At 47.1% G+C, this 19,288-nt stretch overlaps 1 protein-coding gene across 1 annotated transcript; it reads right to left on the bottom strand.

The window, feature by feature from the left end:
* Window positions 1-365: 365 nt before the first annotated feature.
* On the bottom strand, window positions 366-16,904 carry LOC126545343 (uncharacterized). The gene is made up of 7 exons (XM_050193156.2): window positions 16,766-16,904; window positions 16,382-16,479; window positions 10,901-11,015; window positions 3,270-5,673; window positions 2,066-3,203; window positions 1,774-1,900; window positions 366-652 (listed from the first exon to the last, which is right to left on the bottom strand). The coding sequence occupies exons 2-7, from the start codon at window positions 16,473-16,475 to the stop codon at window positions 445-447; spliced, it is 4,086 nt and encodes a 1,361-aa protein (XP_050049113.1). The 5' UTR covers window positions 16,476-16,479; window positions 16,766-16,904; the 3' UTR covers window positions 366-444.
* Window positions 16,905-19,288: the final 2,384 nt, after the last annotated feature.

A 19,288-nucleotide genomic window follows, 5' to 3' on the forward strand; every position in this document is an offset into this window, starting at 1 on the left:
TTTTTCGAAGGCATTTCACCCAGCAGTATTCGCTACTCGCGTCGAGCCTAACAAATGTATCGTCAGGTTTTCCTCCTAAGCAAAGCGGGTTCCTTTTCTCCTCCTCCTCCCTACTGAAAGTTTTGTTAGCCCCATACATCGCTTTACGAGTACGTCCAGCAGAGAAGTTATATAACTCGCACACTGGGATCTATTGACGAGCCGGCTTTTAATCGCTGCCAAGCCTAGGCACTTAATTCTTATTTCTCACATAACCGCACCACAACCGCCAGAGCTTTAAGGCGCGATTTGGGTACACCCTCATGCTGCTGCCACGAGCAGTTAAGGAGGGTAACCCGACAAAGGGTCCCTGAAGAAGGCGCGCATTCTGGTGTGTGGTGTCCTGAAGAGCTTTTATTCAGGTTGGTGTTCTTCACCAAGACATCTCCCCCTGGGTAAACTTTCTCAGTCTCCTCTGCGCAGCAGGTAGTTCAGGGACATCGCGAGTAGCAGGAGCATGGTAGAGCCGGAAACGACGGAGGTGCCACATCGCAGGTCACGCATTTGGCTCATGACAGAGCCCTGCAACTCTTGAAACTCGTTGTTATTCGACCCGACACATTTCGAAAAGTAACTTCCAGCTGACAGGCATCCCTTGATGGACTCCAGCTTACTGCGAGGGAAAAAAATTAACACAGCAATTAAGCGTAAGCTTTCTTCAGGTGTCCACTGTCAGGCACGCAGAATCGTACACTACCGCGTAACCAGTGAGCAATAGGCGATGACGAAACCGACACGGTTTCAGTTTGCATTGCGCCTGCTACAGTAGCTCATTTCCGCACACGAGTTCAAAGGCTGCTGACAGAACCTCTTGGGCTCATAACACAATCTCATTTTCTAACATCATTAATCTAATACTGCTAATCTAATAATTCAACAAGAACATTCGACAATTTGATTTTTTTCAGTCTTATTCCACCGCCACCAAATCTTTGTTGCCAGTCATCGGCTGTAATGATAACCGGCCGATGATGCCACCAGCCAGTCCGCACGGCTAATGGTAGGATAAAATATAGAAGCGAATCTACAAGAGGGAGGCGGGGAGAGGAGGGGGGGGGGTTATTCAGTTTCGCTAACGATGCGGCGAAACGAATTTGCGCGCAGCATGTATTCAATCGTTCAGTGAAATTTGAACGGAGAACTGGAAAATTCTGTACGGTGTATTCGGTGCAAGTAAAGTTTAGTCAAACAAACCAGTTAAAAATTAGCATAACTCACCGTTTTCCTCCGCATTTCGGAGGTGAAAAGGCAAGTATACAACTAATGCACTCTACCAGCGCTAGTTTAAGGGTCTCAAACCTTAAAAAAGCTAATGACGGGGCTGCAAGTTACTGAACACAAAGCAGTATGTGTATGGTTAAGAAATAAAACGGTAATATGTATTGGGGAACGGTTGTAGCCGATATATTCTAGTTGTGGTTATCAGGAATAAGTTGTACGAGTTAAGCAGCGTAATACGCGGCGGCTTGCTGTGTAGAACAATGAGTAATGGAAAGGCAGTCGACTGCATCAATGAATTCGGTAGTGTGACAAGATTGGAAAACTTGAAATAAAACGGTAATATGTATTGGGGAACGGTTGTAGCCGATATATTCTAGTTGTGGTTATCAGGAATAAGTTGTACGAGTTAAGCAGCGTAATACGCGGCGGCTTGCTGTGTAGAACAATGAGTAATGGAAAGGCAGTCGACTGCATCAATGAATTCGGTACACATAAAAAATATCGAATACTTACTAGCAGGCCATAGTTTTCTTTGATGCAGTCTTCCGAGCTTCTTCAATAGAAAGTTGGTGCTTGGTATAGATGCCTCGGCAGTAGTCTGTGTGCGCTCTCAGAGTGTCGGGAACACAGTCTGGTGACTCTGTAAGAACACATGGGTGCAGTGATTAGAATGTATGTTAATCAGAACCATATCCTAAAACGGCTAACATCAGAATCACTGGATAGGCTGTAGCGAACGCGAAAGATTTGTCGCGGAGCGAACAACGTTACTTTGCTACTTGGATTTCTGTTGTCGAAGACTCACCAGCACTGCCTACTAGGTTTCCTGCTGGCTTGACTTCTTTCTTTGGCGTCGGTTTTGTCGGCTCCATGGTGTGCACCCTTTCTCCGAAACTCATGAGTGGCCTCTCAGCTGCGTCGACGCGTCCGACTTGTCCCTTAGGGCTGATGGCGGGTAGGGTGGATTTTTTTATAGCTGCTGCTTCTTTCTCGTCGTCCTCATCATCGTCATCATCGTCGTCATCCGCATCATCGTCGTCGTCGTCGTCGTCGTCTCCCTGGAGGTCGTCGTTTCTCAGGATCTTCAGGCCTTCGGTGTCCTTGAGGTTCTTGCGCAGCTTCCTTGATCCTCGGCTGCCCCTCAGCCGTCGCGCTCTAGCGGCCCTCCTGTTGCTGAGCCTCCTGGCCATCCCGGATATCTGGGAAGGGCGACTGTCAGGCGAGATCAGACGATGTCCTGCTGCGTACGGAGCACCTTCTCTCACAACTCCGATGGACTCATTAGGCGGATGCTTCTCTGGAGCTTCTACGGACGCCGGCACTTCGCGACCCGGTGCTTCTGGCAGAGGGCGCAAGTGAATGTCGCTAGCACCCTGGCGGTCTGTACCATGAGCAGATTTGTTGGTATCGCTTTCTTGGCGTTCAATCCAAAACCTTTTCTTAGCCTGATGAATCAGCGGATCTTTGACGATTGGTCGTTCCACACCTTCGTAACCTTGGCCATAGGCAAGCGGTCCCTGCCTTCGGTACTTGCGGTAGTACATCTCGCCGTCTCGCATTGCGTCTGCATCGCGGAAGGAATCGTCTGCTCCTCCCACAATGCGTTCTCCAGACTGCGCCTGAACTTGCACCTTCAATGCTTCCAGTCGCCTTTTCCACTGATCCATGTCATCGTCCTTTTCGTGTCTGAATTCTGGCTCGGAAGGCTTGTTCAGGGTCTCGACGTCCGGAGAGTTCTTGGGGTCAAGGATGCTGTCAAGTTCTTCAAGAAGCTTCCAGCGTACCATGCTCTCGTAGTTGTAGTCATTCTCTGGCTTCCGGCGGTGTACCTTCTTGTGCCGCGCGATTCTCACGTTCTCTTCATCGGCTGGATGTCTGCGCCCATGATTTCCCGTATACAGGCCTCCGGTCCTAGGATCACCGTCCTTCACGCTTGGGTATTCCTGGAATGGATCTCTTGTTGTATCAACCTCGAACGGCTCGTCCCCGTCCCACTGCTTTCGTCTTACCTTGGGTGCATCGTCGTCATCCCGGAATCGCGGCTTGTGCCTCCTCTTCGTATCCCTTCCATACTTGAAGTCGTAGTCGCTACCGCCAGATCCGTACTGGTCCACTAGGTCGTCAATTAGACTGTTTTTCCCTTTGATGTTCTCAACTGACTCTCCAGTTTCGTAGGCATGCACCATTTGTTTTTCGACGCTCCCTCCTTTGTTTCCTTTCACTTCAATCAGTGGCCCGCTTCCAAAAACCTGCTTCGGGTCTTTCAAGTTCACCGCAGTTTCACTGATTGCACTTGTCTTGTTGTCAACGTGTCTTCTCGCAGATGCGGAGAGCTCTTCTTCCAGTGTCTGGTTGAGCGTCTGGTTGTGAGCCGCATTGGCGTTGGCTGTACCTGCGCGATTCTCACTTTCATTCTTGGTGTCAGATACTTTTGTCTGGTTTGTCGTGTCTTTTCCTGCACTATCTCGTTCCAGTGATTTGTGAGAGAAAAAGCTGGCATCGGAAGAAACGTCATGTTTTTTCTCAAGCCTGTGCACAGCCAGACTAATCTCTGGAACGTCGCTTAGTTTGGAGTTCTCGGGCTCACCTTTCTCAGTCGCGGATTTTCGTGCTGCATCGGTATTGCTTGCTTTATCAATAGAACTGGGGTTTTTATGCGAAGCATCATGAGAAAGGGACGAACTTTCACTAGAATTAACGGAGCTCCTTGCGAGACCACTTCCAGAACTCGTGTCACCTTCAAGCTTGGCATCCGGGAGCTCGGCGTTATTTATCACTTCGGCCTTACTTTCGTTTGGTAAACTTAAAAGGTTGCTGTTGGCTGCGCTTCCGGATAGCGGAGCAGATGTTCCTATGCCTTTGTCTAGGTTTGCTTCCTGTACCAACGTTGTGTGTTTTTCCACGTTATTGGATTTATCCAAGTTTCTTACGTCCTCCTTTAGGCCTTCGCCCACTGCTCCAGCAGTCTTGTTAGCGTCTTTTTCGATCAGTGTGGTTTCGTTCGCGTGCTCTTTGCTTATTATTTCCGACTTCTTTCCCTCAGATCCTGCGCGAGCGTTAGCCTCTTCGTTGTGCCTTTTCTCGGCGAGCGGCTTGTCATTTTTCGTTTGGTTACCGACCGCGCCGCTTGGAACGACCGACTTGTCTGCAGCAGTCTCGCCTGATGAGCCTTGCTTGCCTGAATCTACCTTTGCCTCTGCTCCGCTTGCTACGACACTACTGGAAGGATGAGAGCCCTCAGCGATGCTTTTGTTCACGCTTGTAATAGGAGACGAATCCACAGCGATACCACCTTTCACTTCCAGCTTCTCTCGGCCATGACCAGGCGTTTCAGATGCACCCGATGGTGGCTGTTCCTTATTAGATTTGGCTACGGTTGACTGGTGAGCATCCAAAGGAACTCCTTCGCTGTGGGCAAGGGACGCTTCGCCTCCAATGTTAGAAACCACGTGCAGTTTCGAAGGTGTGGTGTCATTTGCGTGTGTCTTGCCAACTTCTGGCAGTCCTTTAGTAGTTTCTGAATTCAGTGCTGCCTTTGAGGGCTTATTTTTGTGATGCCTTCTCCGGCGATGAGATTTCTTGGAAGTCCTTCCAATGTCGGACAGGGAAATGTTTTTGACAATCTCAATGCTGATAGGGACTTTCAGATTTGCCAGTGCATCGTGACCGCCGGCTCCACCGGTGACAGCCACATTTTCCAGACCACTAGCGTTTGTTGCGGTGCCGTTTTTGACCGGTGCAACTGCAGCTGGTGCAGGGGGTGGAGTACTAGCTACTGCTGATGAGTTAATGGCTTCGCTTTTCTTGGGCACGTCCGTGCTGTTCTTGCTTTCTAGAGCACTTGTTCTCGAGCTGATGTTTTCTTTGTCGTGGCCGACTTCTTTGACATTAGCTGGAGACAAGGAACTTGCTTCGTCGTGAGCTTTGGCTGTGACGGCCACGATGCTTGCATCTCCTTTATTGTGGTCCGGATTGATGACTGAATTCGAGATATCATCAGCGGTGAGCTTTGGCTTCTTGCTCTTTTTTCCTTTGTGGCTTCGTTTGTGTCCTTTCTTTTTCCCCTTGTGCTTGGGAGCCTTAAGGTGCTCTTCCACGTAGCTTTTGCTGGCTTCGCTGCTTGCATCAGGTGCCTGCGCTTCCATCGCAGCGCTAACATCTCGTTTGACTTTTCTCTTGTGCGAGCTGATCAAACCAGAGACGGCATCGCGACCATGCAGGTTTTCGTCCATGTCGCGCATGATCTTGAAGCTGCCATTCACTGAAGCCGGATCACAAAGTCCTTTAGGGCAATTTTCGTAACTCTGGTGGTCCTTCACAGCAAAAGATATGGCCTTGTTAATGACTTCTTTGTCGCCACATCCCAGCGCTCCATACTCGGTGACCATGCAACATTCCAACTTGGAGTATAGCCTTAAAGAAAAAGAAAAGGCTGTTAAGAGAGGCGCACGCTAAGGACTCAGCTGCTTCTGGCGTTGGGTAGAGTTTAGTTGCTATGCAATATACAAACTTTCTCTTCTGTTGCTGCGTTGTTCGGCAAAGTTGGACGAATTTATTTACTAACAGTGCTTTAGCGCGAAGTGCTGATATTATGCTAAATGATATAGTATACTAGCAAAACATTTGAACAAGAAGTAGTGACTTGACTTGAAACGGCTATAAGGGGGGTGGGGAAGGGGAGGGGAGCAGCATATTTCATTGCATAACTGAGTTATCTTGACAGCAAAGCAAATGCCCGGTTGCGTGTTCTTTGTCACCACACTGCAATTTTAGGTAGCCTTTACAGGGCCCGGTGCGGTGGTTTCTTATATAATTCACGGCGACTCTGCAGACAACTAGCCTTATGGCGCGTTCACAACGAAAAACGTTCTGTCGCGTGATAGTCGGCGTCAAAACGGGCACGTTTACACCAAATCTCTCGTTGCGCGCGACGAAATGCCCGTTCGCCCGCTAGCTCACAGGATGCGCTGAAACTCGCCAGGTAACATGTTTGTTTAAGGTAACGCAGGTTTGTTCTCAATTCATGGTTGCTGCAGGAGTACGTTGTGTCTATCCAATAAATAAAGGCACTGCACACACAACAAACGTAGACATAAGGTGGGCCAGACACGGTAACGAGTTTACACAAAAAAAACATGCATCACACCAACATCTCGTTTGGCTATGTGCCGCTTGAGCATTGCAAACACTCGCACTACAACGACGGTATCATAAGAGCGCGCACATGACTACTGCCGGTCTCGACTATACGCTACGTAGTACAAAACGCGGTTAAGGCGCACCAGTTGCATTGTACCACACCTACATATGCACAACGCATAATAAACCGCTTTCCTATTCGTAGACCGATGAATTCTGCAATGCGCTGGAATGATCATGTTACTTTTCTCCAGCGCAGCAAGTACAGAGAAAAAGAATGCTACGTACCCACGGTAAAAGCCCTATAGGGCTCGTGCGACACGGGAAATATATATGGGCGCTTCATCCACAGCTATTTTAATGCACATAACATCCATTGATTAGCTTACTGGAGCCAATCAGCAGAAAAAACACCAGCAAATATTACAATGACGCGACTGGCCATGCTTGCACCATTCGCAAAATGGCTAACCGGATGTTTACAACTGCGAGCAGCCCCTATCACCTCCGTTCTCAAGTAATCCCGCATTCTGATTGGCTTGATATAATTTATGTTTATTTTTATTTTTTCGGTGATGAAAAATGGTCTCGGACCTACCAGCTCTACGAGGGCTTTTTTTCTGTCGAACAAATACTAAATTACTACTACAATTTACTAAAATATTTGAACGCACGGGCTAAATTTGAACTGCAGAGATAATTGGCAACTATTTCACGGTTCCTTATCACGCATCGTGGAAAAAAAATTACCCGTTATGTATGACAATGTATTTACCGATTTACCGGTTTTATTGCCGAAACCAAGTATAGTAAATTATTACGCAAGCAGTGCATCTCTTCGCTGTCCTCGACAAAAAAGCCACACACTGTGAAAATGTTTACATACTTAAGGGAGTTTTTTGTCGCACTGGCATCACCCTTACCGTTAGGCCCTTACAAAATTTATAGAGGCCGACAACGGAGCTCTCACTGGACGTACGATGACAAAAGACGTAGTTGAAAACTATGTAATCATTCTGACAGCCTTGGGCGCACACATATCCGACGAGAGAATCTCACAGGGAGATATATGAAAACTCTCCTGTCCGATATTCATGTGCACCCAAAGCTATCAGAACGAGTCCATAGTTTTCAACTACGCCTTTCGTCATCGCACACCTAGTTAGAGCTCAGTTGCGGTCCTCTATGAATTTTTGTAAGGCCCTAACGGTAAGGTGCTACCAGTGCTACAAGAAAATACCTTTAAGAGTGTAAACATGTTTACAGTGTAGAAAGCTCAAATCAAGTCACATGACAATTTACACAATGTGGGTGTGTACAATCACCATAAATTCAAACGCGAACCATTCCGAGACTAGTTCAATGCATTGAGTTTCCACGTTCACCAGGATTTGTAACAGCGGCTTAAATCACGCACCAAAAGGCACATTTGGGACTATAACATGTTTAGAAACTGGCTGCCATAAGAACAATTATAAGAGCATAAGAGCAATTATAAGTCGCACGTTTATGTAATTACGCGTTATTTCCTGTTCGCGGTTCAAGTTATGCGCCCTCTTTCCACCCTCGATGACTGGTTTCACATTCGTGAATAGCGCCGAGGCCGACCACAAAGCTTTTTGCTCGTAAGTTTGAATTTAGCCGGCCGCCTTCGCTAATTCCTACAGCGTTACGGTTTCCTCGTGCGTAGGCACGTTTGCTTGAGACAAGTGTTCGCGCTCCGGCCACTAACGACCGCAATTGGTGTGACAACTACGACCACTGCAGTGACGATATCTTCGCCTTTACATAAAGGAAGTCTTCGAAAGTCTTACACGGTGGAGCCTATGTGCGCGTTCAGTACTTTTAGACACTTGTAACGTACGAGCGAGGTATAATCATGACACAGCCTTCCCATGTGGCTAACCCCTAATTGCTCACAAAACTAGAAGTCATTGACAACTGCTTGCGGAGGCATGATTGGGAAGTGGCGTGCGAAATTCGTCGATTTGGAGTCCCCCCGGCACATTGATGTCTAGTTTTGTCCTGATTTCTCTTTTTTTTTTGGTACATTCAGTTACAGAAGAATATCCACATAGATTAGACACCTCAAATACCCTTAAATCTTATTTCGTTTCCTTGCCATATTCGCTAATTGAGCTCATTTTTCTCGTTCTCTAGTTCTTATGCGTCTTACAAAATAAACAGCAGATAAAATCTCAAGGTTGAAGATGGAGAAAAATGAACTGATCAAGGTATTGGACAATTTTGAGTTACATTATACGTGAGCAACATTGTGAATGAATTGCCGAATTCAATTATTTCAATAGTTCGTAAGTGTCCTTTGCCATTGGCTGGCCGCCTTTGCTCAGCATCAGGTGCAATTCTGATGTTGGCCTCCCAGCATTAGGACTGATTGGACCTTTCTTTTACCAACAATTTTAGCTTAGGCGCTTTGTAAATACGGGCCTCGGGACCTGTATCCACAAAAATAATTCTCACGTTGGAAGTATTTGTAAGAGCAGGCACCACCCAATCGTAGTTTCGGACATTATTGAAGGCTGATGGCCAATAACGGGGAACCGCACTGACGAACGTAAAGCTTTGCGAATTCAGGCCCAGGTCTCTGCGCTCTGATCAAACCTTTTCATTTGCAAGAATTAACAAAAGCTGTCATCGTCTGGCGTTATTACAGCGCATCTATAATCGAAATTGACTAAAACCCGTTGTCTTCCACATTTTTTGAACGGTTCCTTCTCGCTTAGTGGTCTGCTACGATACTACTTGTTGCGCGGCCCGACGTAGCAAGCAGCGTAGCAGGCGAGCGAGCCGGAGCGAGTGCCGAAACGCAAGGATTTTCTGCTCCCACGTGACCATCTACTGTGTCTTGACGTCATGAGCCATACACTTCCTGCGAAACGAAACCGAAACTGGGCCCGTATTCACAAAACGGCTCTTATGCCAGAAATGCTCGTAGGTGCAAATCACGGGCGTATTAGCGAAGGCGGCAGCCCATGGCAAACAGCCCTTACGAAGGAAAGCACTTTTGGATTCGGCTGCAGCTCCGTAGAAACGATATTATAGTAAATAATTTAGGGCGCTCTTAGCACGGCCACTGCATTAAAAAAAAAGTTGCGGTCTTATGGCAGCGAAGGTGACAGTTGTAGTTGCAGCATTCGCGGCCGCTTGGCTGGCCCGACCGGCGCTACCTGTCGAGGATGGGACGTGTCGGCTGCAGGGGCGACAGCGTTCCTAGCACGTTCCTGAGGCTTTTTCTACACCGATCCCAAACAGTCCTTGACTGCTGGCTGATTTTTTTTTTTAATCCAGCGGCGGCATTCAGGTTTAAGCTAGTATTGTTCAAGGGTTTCCTGGTTGAGGGCCTTCATTTAAATAAAAAAAATTTGACGTTGGTATTTGTTTAATTCATTGCCTACAGCCACCACACGAACAAGCCTCTGCTGCGAAGGGCAGGCCTTTACGGCCTTAAGTTGAGTACACTTCCGGGCACATATTCACAAAACGTCTCACGTATGAGCGCTTCCGCATTGTCTAAGGTTCTGATGCCGGCAGCGTGATAACCGCACAACTGCGACAGCGACAGAGAGTCGAGAATGACACCTAAGAACACGAGCCCAGTGGCTATATTTTGTCTTCCATTCTTTTTGCCTTCTGTCATTGGCTCGCACGGATCAGCCACTCGGCGCGACGGGTGATAAAACAAAAGTTACTATTCCGGAAAGCTGGGCGACTTGGTCTTACTGTACAACGCAACGTGGTTACAGCGCTAAGGAAAACAAAATGCACAGGACCGGCGCATGAAGGTCGTGTATATTACAAACAAGCGTGTTTCGATGAAAAAAACGTCTTCCAATACGACTCCAGCTGGTTTTATAGCCACGAATTGGAGGACGTTTACCATATAAAAGGATTTAATTAGGACAGTATTAAATTATTTATTTCTACGTTGCAATTAAATTGTTTGCCTGTATGAAAACTAATGATTCCCTGCGATCAAGACAATATGGCTCGTATTCACGGGCCTTTCGCTCCTAAGCACCATTTGCCATTGGTTTTAAGGCCTTTGCTAATATAAGGCCAGCATCATGATTGGCTAGAATTTTCTCTTGCGAAAATTGGAGCGTAAGAAGCTTTTGTGAATGCAGGCCCAGGTAAATTATGTCCACACGTAACTGTGCATTGCCCGTCACTACATGGCGACGCTTGTAGGCGTCATTTAGTAACAGTCACCTGATTGCACGATTGGCGCGCACTACAGTAGCACAAGCCTCAATGCGGCACCTCCCTGACCCGAGTGGAAGCTAACACAATTACACATTAATTACTAAAGAAGCAAAGGTTCTTTCGTGCAAGTCCCTGAAAAAGTCAGTGAGCATTATGTCAACAGAATCTATGCGCTACAGGCATGCTGAAAAGGTTAACAATTTTCTCAATTTTTTTTTTTAATGTAGAAAATGGAGACAGTCAATAGTGGCTACACTTCTAGCCATAAGGTGCTTACGTGCAGTTCGTAGGCGGGTTGTTCGGGTTCGCCGAGTGCATCATTTCGAGATCTGTGATGAATGACGCTCTGCACTCGCTTACTCGGACGCCTTCGTTCATGCATGCCTCAGGAACTGCAAAGAAGAAATAATTTGTCAATAAATACAGGGTAATTTGCGCTGTACACACTTGGACAAAAGTTTATTGTATAGTTTGCTAGGTTCTTGGCAACTGAAGTTGTCGGTCAAATTACCATGAAATTACTACCGTGAAACCACAAATCTTTATTTTGGTGTGTTATATTTATATAACCGTTTTATTCTCATAATTTCAACATTGTAACACAGTACACGTAACCAACGCGTCCAGCTATGAAATTTTGGCGCTGGTTTGTGGCACATGGTGCTAAAACACGGAAACCAGCGCCGGCAATCAAGGGACTGCTATGACTGGGCTGCACAAGCTTGGAATAGCTAAAATCAAACCATATACGTATGACGTGCTGTTCCCAAAACAAGAGGACCATCACCAGTACGCATCTGGCTAAAGGCGCTGCAACAAAGACTAGCCAAACAATTTATGAGACGCTGATAACTAATAACGAGCAGTTCGAAGAAAAGTATCACGCCATCGCTCAGGACAAAGACAACGCGACACAGATCCTTCCCTAGCTTCTCAGCACGCGAAGCCAAATTTCTGCAGTGGCAAACGTTGCTGCACACGGACTTCTAGATTAGTCACCACACCATCTGAGGGGACTGGAGCCAAGCTGCTCAAGCTCACTAGCCCTCTGTGCTCCAGTGACCTATGCCAATGAAGCTCGACTACATGGCTTACAACAAAACGCGCACTGCCGGGAAAATAATTTCGCTATTCTTGACCGCTCTTGTAAGTAGTAGCTGCGTCTACTTGCCTGTGCTATCTCGATGGCGTCGTCATTTTCTCGCCTACGTTCGCCAGTCATCTACAAAGACTCTCGGTTATTCTGCGCGTCCTTCGCAATGCAGGTCTTCAACTTAACTCTGCCAAATGCCGTTTCAGTCGCCGAGAGATCACTGCACTTGACCATCTTGTCGATGCTACAGGTATACGGCCCGACCCTGCCAAAGTTAACGCCGTTACCAACTTTCCGACACCTCGTTCTACTCGGGACGTCCGTTCCTTCTTGTGTCCTTTGTTCTTATTTTCGGCGATTTGTGAAATGTTTTGCAGAAATAGCACGGCCCCCAACATGCCTTCTTAAGTTCGTTATCGCGATCCGGCGGCGCATTCTCTTATGAACCACTCTAGTGCAAAAACTACTTCGTGAATACGGATCTCGGTTGTTTATGTCCTTCATATAAATCCAATGTACGACGCCTAACGAAAACCACGTCTCGCATAATTGAGTTTTACCACTTCCAAACGTCTACGATATTAATCTAAATGGGCACTTAAGACAACGAGGTCATAATGTTCGCTCGAACGCTACGAAGTGCTATGGAGATTAAATGAGAAGCTGAAACGTTCCGAAAGGTTTTCAAGCCCGTCACTCTCATAAGCGGCCGGCTCCAGAGTGCCAGCCAAGGAGGAAATGCCCGATGCGAAAGATGCGTTTTGTGAATGCAGGCCCAGCATCCCTTTAATGTGTTCCACTGCATCGTTCTGGGCAAAGCCAGTGAAGAGCCGCCGCTAGCCTCTCTACATCTCAAAGTCCCTGGTTCGAGGTTTTCAGCATTGAACTATAGATAGTAGTTTAGTGGGGGCTCCTCATGGCCTGAACTCCGCTGATAAACGTGTTCAATGATGCCGACATAAAGAGCATGCTGCTACTACATAAGCATCTCGATGCCAGCGCCCTTCGACCTCTTAGCATATCCGCTACGGTGCGGCGAAAAGAGTAACAGCACAATAGCAACGGTTTCAAAACGTCGACGCACAACTCAGTCGACTTATGCTACAATAAATTCAACTATTCTCATTAATACACAAACAGTATTTTAAATACTGCAAAGCCTAGGTAATACCGACAAAACCGCACAAGTTGTTTGAGCTGGCAGCTATGAACTGATTAAAAAATATAGCTTTCGAAAATTTTGTAAGAATTTAGTAGCTGCCTTGCAAGCTACATTAGTACAGCTCTATTTAAGAGACTATTGTGGGCGTATATACCTCACTACGGCACAATTAGCAAAATATATTTAACTCTAACTGCAGGCTCATGCTCGCATAATACTGCATAAACGATGACCTACCGTCCTGTTGCCATTTCTGCTGTCTCCAGAGTACTGTGTGGTATAACTCTACGCTATAACCACGGAAGTAAACTTTTTTCAGATTGCCCCATATCGCCGTTGACAGAAAAAAACATGCCATAGTGCATCTCCTTGATTTGATTTCTGCGTGGGCGAGGCGTTTTTTTTTTTTTAGCATTCTTAACAAACGACTACGGCCAACCACTGTAGATACAGATAACAGAAGGCATGCGCACTCTGATGTCACCTAGGAAGGCCGACGCTGCAATCTAGAATCATGCTTGAAAAGATAATCACGCTAAGCGTCCCCGCATGCCCCTTTAAAAAGTTTGGAATTCCGGCCTTCCCACATGACGCCATGACTCAAAGCCCACAGGCTTGCCCTTTCCTAGCGGAACTGCACCAGCCACAGGTAACTTATGTGCCGCCATACATTTTCAAAGGCTACTGCCACTGAAGCATTGCGACGCGTCGGCAGTAAACAACAAGTCTGCGGATTGTTGAAGTAACTTTGCCACCGGTATTCCGCGTCATGCGAGTGCGCTTCGCTAAGCGTGAACTCGGTTGAGTTCACGCTTAGAACTAAGAACTAAGAAGGTGTACCATTACCATGTGCGTGTATGTGTTCTTTCAATTTATTTTTTATTTGGGGGGGGGGGGGGAGGGGGAGGGGGCACACGGCTTGCCTTTTATCATGCATTTATTAAAATTTTTGAAGTTACCTGCATTAACTATTACAATGTCCAGGTAGGTTATTAAAAAATGCCCTAATTAGCTTATTCGCTTCAGGTGGCGTGTAATATTGAGATAGAAGCCAACCAGCTGTGAATTCATTTTGGCTTACATAAATCGCAAGACTAGCACCACTTTCGAAATATCCGGCCTTAAGGTATGCAACGCAATACAACTGCGTTCCAGCGAAAAGCCTCCCAAAAGTGTGCGTTGGGCAGTTTGAGGTGATCTGAATTGTAACTGTGATGCAGCAGTATGTAGCAGTATTTGGGCACGGTCATCTCGAAAGTGGCGCTAGCCTTAGGATTTCTGTTAAGGCATCACTTTACTTTTCGGGCTTGTATTTCGTAATTAGAACATGCGCCCCAATGTTAAGAGGAAGCTTTAGCTCGGATGCTTCCATCTAAATACATGTAAAAGGAGAATTCGTTTTTATCGGCAACCAATGCACCAAATTTGGCGAGGTTTGTTGCACTTAAAAGAAAAACTTAAAATCTAGTGACCGTTGGTGTCGAATTTTGTCAATTTTTTAATAAAAATTTGCAAACAACGAAAATTTTCAGTAAACGAAACTATCCAGTTTACAACTCTAACTCAGAAATGAAAAATGATACCACAATTCTGTGAATTGCACATAATAGTACATTCAAAGAGGAGAACATTGTTACACGTGAATAAAAAAAATTAGTAATATGGAAATACAGCTTTTGCAGAACCTTTGTACACAACGTAACAAATCCACGTAAAATGTAAAATGACACATCGAATTTGTCCGCTTTCAATGATCTAATAGTTGCCGTTTACAGAACCGCGATATCTGTTTTTGATGCAGAGCTATTAATTTGTAAACTTCGTGCTTCTATTTTTTTTTTTTTAGACTTTCAAATTTTTGAACATCCTTGTAACAAAAATCAAGCCCTAAATCGAAATTCCGCTTCCAACAGTCTATAATTTAACTTTTTCTCTCAAATTCAACAAATTTCATTAAAATCGGTCCAGGGGCTATCTCAGAAAAACGTTTTTTGCGTTTTAATGTATTTGAATAGGCCGCGACGGAGTTGGGCCCGATCTAAAGCTTCCTCTTAATGATGAATGATTTCATCAGTGATATTTCTTTTTTAATTAGCCACGTGCACATTGCCATTTATAGTGCATGTAATGTCTGTCTCACCAGGTAATCCCGTTAAAAAGGCTGAATCGCACTATATGCTCCATGCGATTAAAAAAAAGCAATGTTCAAGCTAAAAACAAATAAAAAGCGCGGTATAGCTAACAGCCTGTATACTGCGCTTCCAACGTAGCTCAAAAGCTGCCCCAAAGTGTGCGCGGGCTTTCATGCATGTGTCGCTGACTCAATACGTTAGTCAACGCTGGCTTCTCCGCAGCAAGATCATTTGTGCGGCAAAGCGCGCTTCTCTCAGATGCCTTGTTTTACAAATGCGCTTACATCACAAATAATAGCTGTAGCAAGAGCGTGTACTATGAATAAAAAATGATAAGTATAACGGAAGCGCTCGCGAACATGCTTAGTGACCCTTACTTTTGCTTCCCATGTTGTGGTAGATGGGTGCCTAATGGAGCGCAGTAGCAGTGGAAAAACAGCGCACGCGAAAATGCGTTTATCGGTCCAATTGCAGGTCAGAAAATGAAATGCAACGTCCTAATATATTAAACATTTCTGAAACACGCGTGATTTGCGCATCACACATCCTAGATATAAAAAAATATATAATAGAACTGTCTGAAAATGCTAACGGCCGTTGCCGCCTTCAACCCGTACGTTGCCCTAATACGGCAGCCAACGGCCGATCAGTCTCAAATCTTTCTTATATGCAGTGCACAAAGCTGTGTCAAATGCGCGCCTTGAGTAAATATCTGCAGAAACGACAAATACATTTAATCGGGAGTAAAAACCTATTACTATCCGTCACGTTAGCAAGGAAGGAAGGTCGGCCTATGATTATGTGCAACTGCCACAATGAGTATAAGATATCGCATAAATTATATTTCTCGCTAACTATTTTTATTGGGGAAGCTTGCTTCGACGCCTCCGATGCAAAGGCGAAACGCACGGCCTCTGCACGCACCCCATGTCGCGTGCAGGTGCCGCACCGCGCGACGTAAAGGCTGGAAAAAAAAAAAAAAGAAGGTCGATTTCAAACGCAACTTCCCAAGTCTTTCGCGATGTCCTTCGCATTGCGCAGATTCCCGAGTCTGCGTTATGCGTTTCGTGCGCTTAAGTGTGGCGGCCTCCGAGGATGGCTGCGTGTCGCCGCGAACCACCTAGAACAAGCCACGCGCGTGCATCGGCGTTCCAGAACATTCGGCTGCTACTACATCGCGAAATAGCGAAGCTAAACTCCACAGACACGCGATTTTCCTTTCTACACATAGCGGCCGCTTCGCAGTAGCCATGATTCCTAATAAAATAGGCCTGATAATTCTCGTCCAAGTGAACAAGCAGTGGAGCCCATCGCAGCTCGAAACAAGTGGGCACGTAATGCAACTGAAGTGAACGTCGGAGACCAGCTTACCATCTTTCGTTCGCCGCCGGCGCGCTGTGGCAAAGCAGCCGCTCCAGAGGGATAGGAGGGTTAGGATCACCAGGCGGCTCCTGACATTGAGCATTCTCCTGAAATTAATAAAAAAAATTATAGCGCGGCGTTACAATTTTGCTCGCTGCGGTAACATGAATGAGGAGCCCCGATGCAATTCTGAGCCTTAAGAGGGATATGGAGCAAGTGCCGATCCAGTCCCCCGAGGCCTAGCAGTAGGCCTCGCGGGCCGCCCCCGAAAAAGGGCTATGTGCCGAAGGCGCGCTGGCAGGAAGAAAATTCCAAACCGGCCCGCGTCGGCGGCGCCCGCGAAGGCGAAAAGAAGCAGCGAGAGAACGCTGGCGAGCAGCGTTGGAGTCCCACCTAGTTTGAGCGGGGATCAGTGGCGGTGAAAGTCGAGCATCCCAGGTGCCCGAGACGCTGCCGACCGGATCGTGCGCTTCAGATGTTCGATCTGCGTGCGCCGCGATCTGTGCCACAGCGTGCACCTCGCGACTCGGGCCGCGCGCCAACTTCGTCTTCCTCGGCTTCTGTCGTGCTGCAGCCGGCGCCGCGTGGATGCGTGGCCACGGCGCTGGGTAGCGGAAGCTACGTGGACGGAAATTCGACCAAAATGGCGTCGCACCCGCAGTGAACGCACCAAGTACCTCGATCCCATCCCATCGAGGGAGCAGGACAGAGTAGAAGGCTTTAGGAGTCGAGCGGGAATCGAGCGGGACTAGGGACCCTTGGCGTAGAGCGCGTGGCAGGCGAAGTAGCGTCTGAAGCAGATGAAGAACTGTAGTTACACGAGCCGGCGCAACAGAGGAAAGTAACTTTTCAAGAGGCATGCGCAACCGAGGGATCCATCGCAGTCATAAGTATGGAAACAGGCGCGCGGGCTAAAAGTATTGTATGGTAAAAGAAGAAAATAGTGCTTTTGTTTGTTTAACTGTTGGCAAACATCGTGATCTAATGCGCACTCTGTGCTAGAGAAAAGAGTAATTGGATTGAATTGGGGCATAAAAGACGCCATAAATTAAGGTTAAACGTCAACGTTCGATAACTCTTGGACGAAAGCGTTAGTTTGCCATGTTTGGATAAAACTGCGATGAAACTGGCAAAACTGGCAAAAAAAATTACATATACATGCTGGGACGCAGCTCTCAAAAGTTCAGAGTTGGGAATCGAGCTCTGCGCCGTCCGGCAAGCCGAAGATGCCACCCGAGTCCAAGTACTTCGAACCGCCACTTGAGGCCACCACAACCAAAACTGCCGGACCATTCTTTTTAATAAAGTTTTTTTTTTCTTCCATACATGCTGAAGTTAGAAACACTGAGTAGTATGGTTATAATAAGTAGAGTGCATTGTGTATAGTTTCTTTTTTAGTCTGTTGAGCGAAAAGAGCTTCAGTGCTAGATCATGGCAAAAAGTATTTAAGTAATGGTTTTACGCAATGCGTAGCAGAAAACTAACAGAGAGAAAGAAACGTGTAATGATCGAAACAGTGTCCCGAGCGAGGCCCGGTATCACCCCGAGGTGGGTAGGCTCCTTATTCCATGAACCTTCTAGCTTCGACTGCCCTCTTGTCCCTGGCGACGAGCTGTCGTTTGTCCTCCAGGTCCCCGAGAGAGAGCTTGGCCTCCCACATTTCGACTCGGTGCTCCTCCTTTGCTTGTAGCGCTCCGTTCGCGTCCGTTTCCGGTTGCATTTCGCTGTCTTCGTGCCATGGGTATTCCAGGAACGAGTGTCCCAAGGTGTCGGGTACGCTGCGGAATGGGCAGAGGTAGCCGTGGAGCGTCGTGTATAGAGGCGGTGCATTATCGTTCTGTGAGTGTAGGTGTTGTTTTGTAGGCGTCTGAGAGAGAGAGAGAAACTTTTATTGACAAATGATTTACGTGCAGTGGTCGGAGACCTTTTAGTCCAAGGCCCCGCTGGCCTCGGCCGCCAGCTTGACCTGTCTTATGAAGGACTGTTGTCCCGCCAGGTCTGAGCTGGTTAGCTGTGCCTCCCATTGCTCCATTGTGTGGTGTGTTTTATCAAACGGGTGTGATTCACAATCCCAAGTAATGTGTTGTAGTGTTGGTATGCCTCCGCACCACGGGCAGTCGGGCCTGTAGCGAGTGGGGAACATGGCATTCTGTAATTTAAGGTGGGGGAATACCCCAGTCTGAATTTTGCGCCAGCTGGCGGCTTCCTCTCCACTGAGTTGTGGGTGAGGGGGAGGGTACTTTTTTCTGGTTGCACGCTGATGAGCGAGAATCTCCCGGGCATTCGTTGGATTGGGGTCATTACAGTGTCTACCTGGGACCGTCCCAGTCGAGTCGGCCCGGTTAATAATACCTCGGGCTAGCGAATCGGCCAGTTCGTTCCCCTCAAGGCCTGTATGACCTGGACACCATAGAATCCGGTGATGATGGGCGAATTTCGTCGGTATTATTGAGTGACATGTTTTGGTCACGTGGCCCTTGAGAAAAAGGCGACATGCTTCTTGTGAATCTGTTATTATGGTGACGCTCTTTTGCGTGCGTTCCGCGTGAGCGAGGGCCATTGCCACGGCGAAAGTTTCGGCAGCCGCGGGAGTACCTGCCCTAACGGAAGCCGTAAATTGTTGTTGTGCTTTCGTGTCGACGATTGCCACTGCGTACCTCCTGATGTTCATTTGGGCATCACTGGCGTTCGAGTGCACGTTCGAATACGCGGCTGCGTCTGTGTATATTGTGTTGTACGTGGGATTATTTTCATACATTGTTCTAATATGATGTACACGTGCTTTTCGCCTTGCTTTATTGTATTCAGGGTGCATGTTTTTGGGTATGGGTGACACTGTTATTCGAGCTCGTGTTGAGGTTGGTAGTGGTATTAACTGTTCGCTGATAAATTGTGGGTGTGGGGAAATACGTACCC

Source organism: Dermacentor andersoni, chromosome 1, assembly GCF_023375885.2.
Source record: "Dermacentor andersoni chromosome 1, qqDerAnde1_hic_scaffold, whole genome shotgun sequence".
NCBI lineage: Eukaryota > Metazoa > Arthropoda > Arachnida > Ixodida > Ixodidae > Dermacentor > Dermacentor andersoni.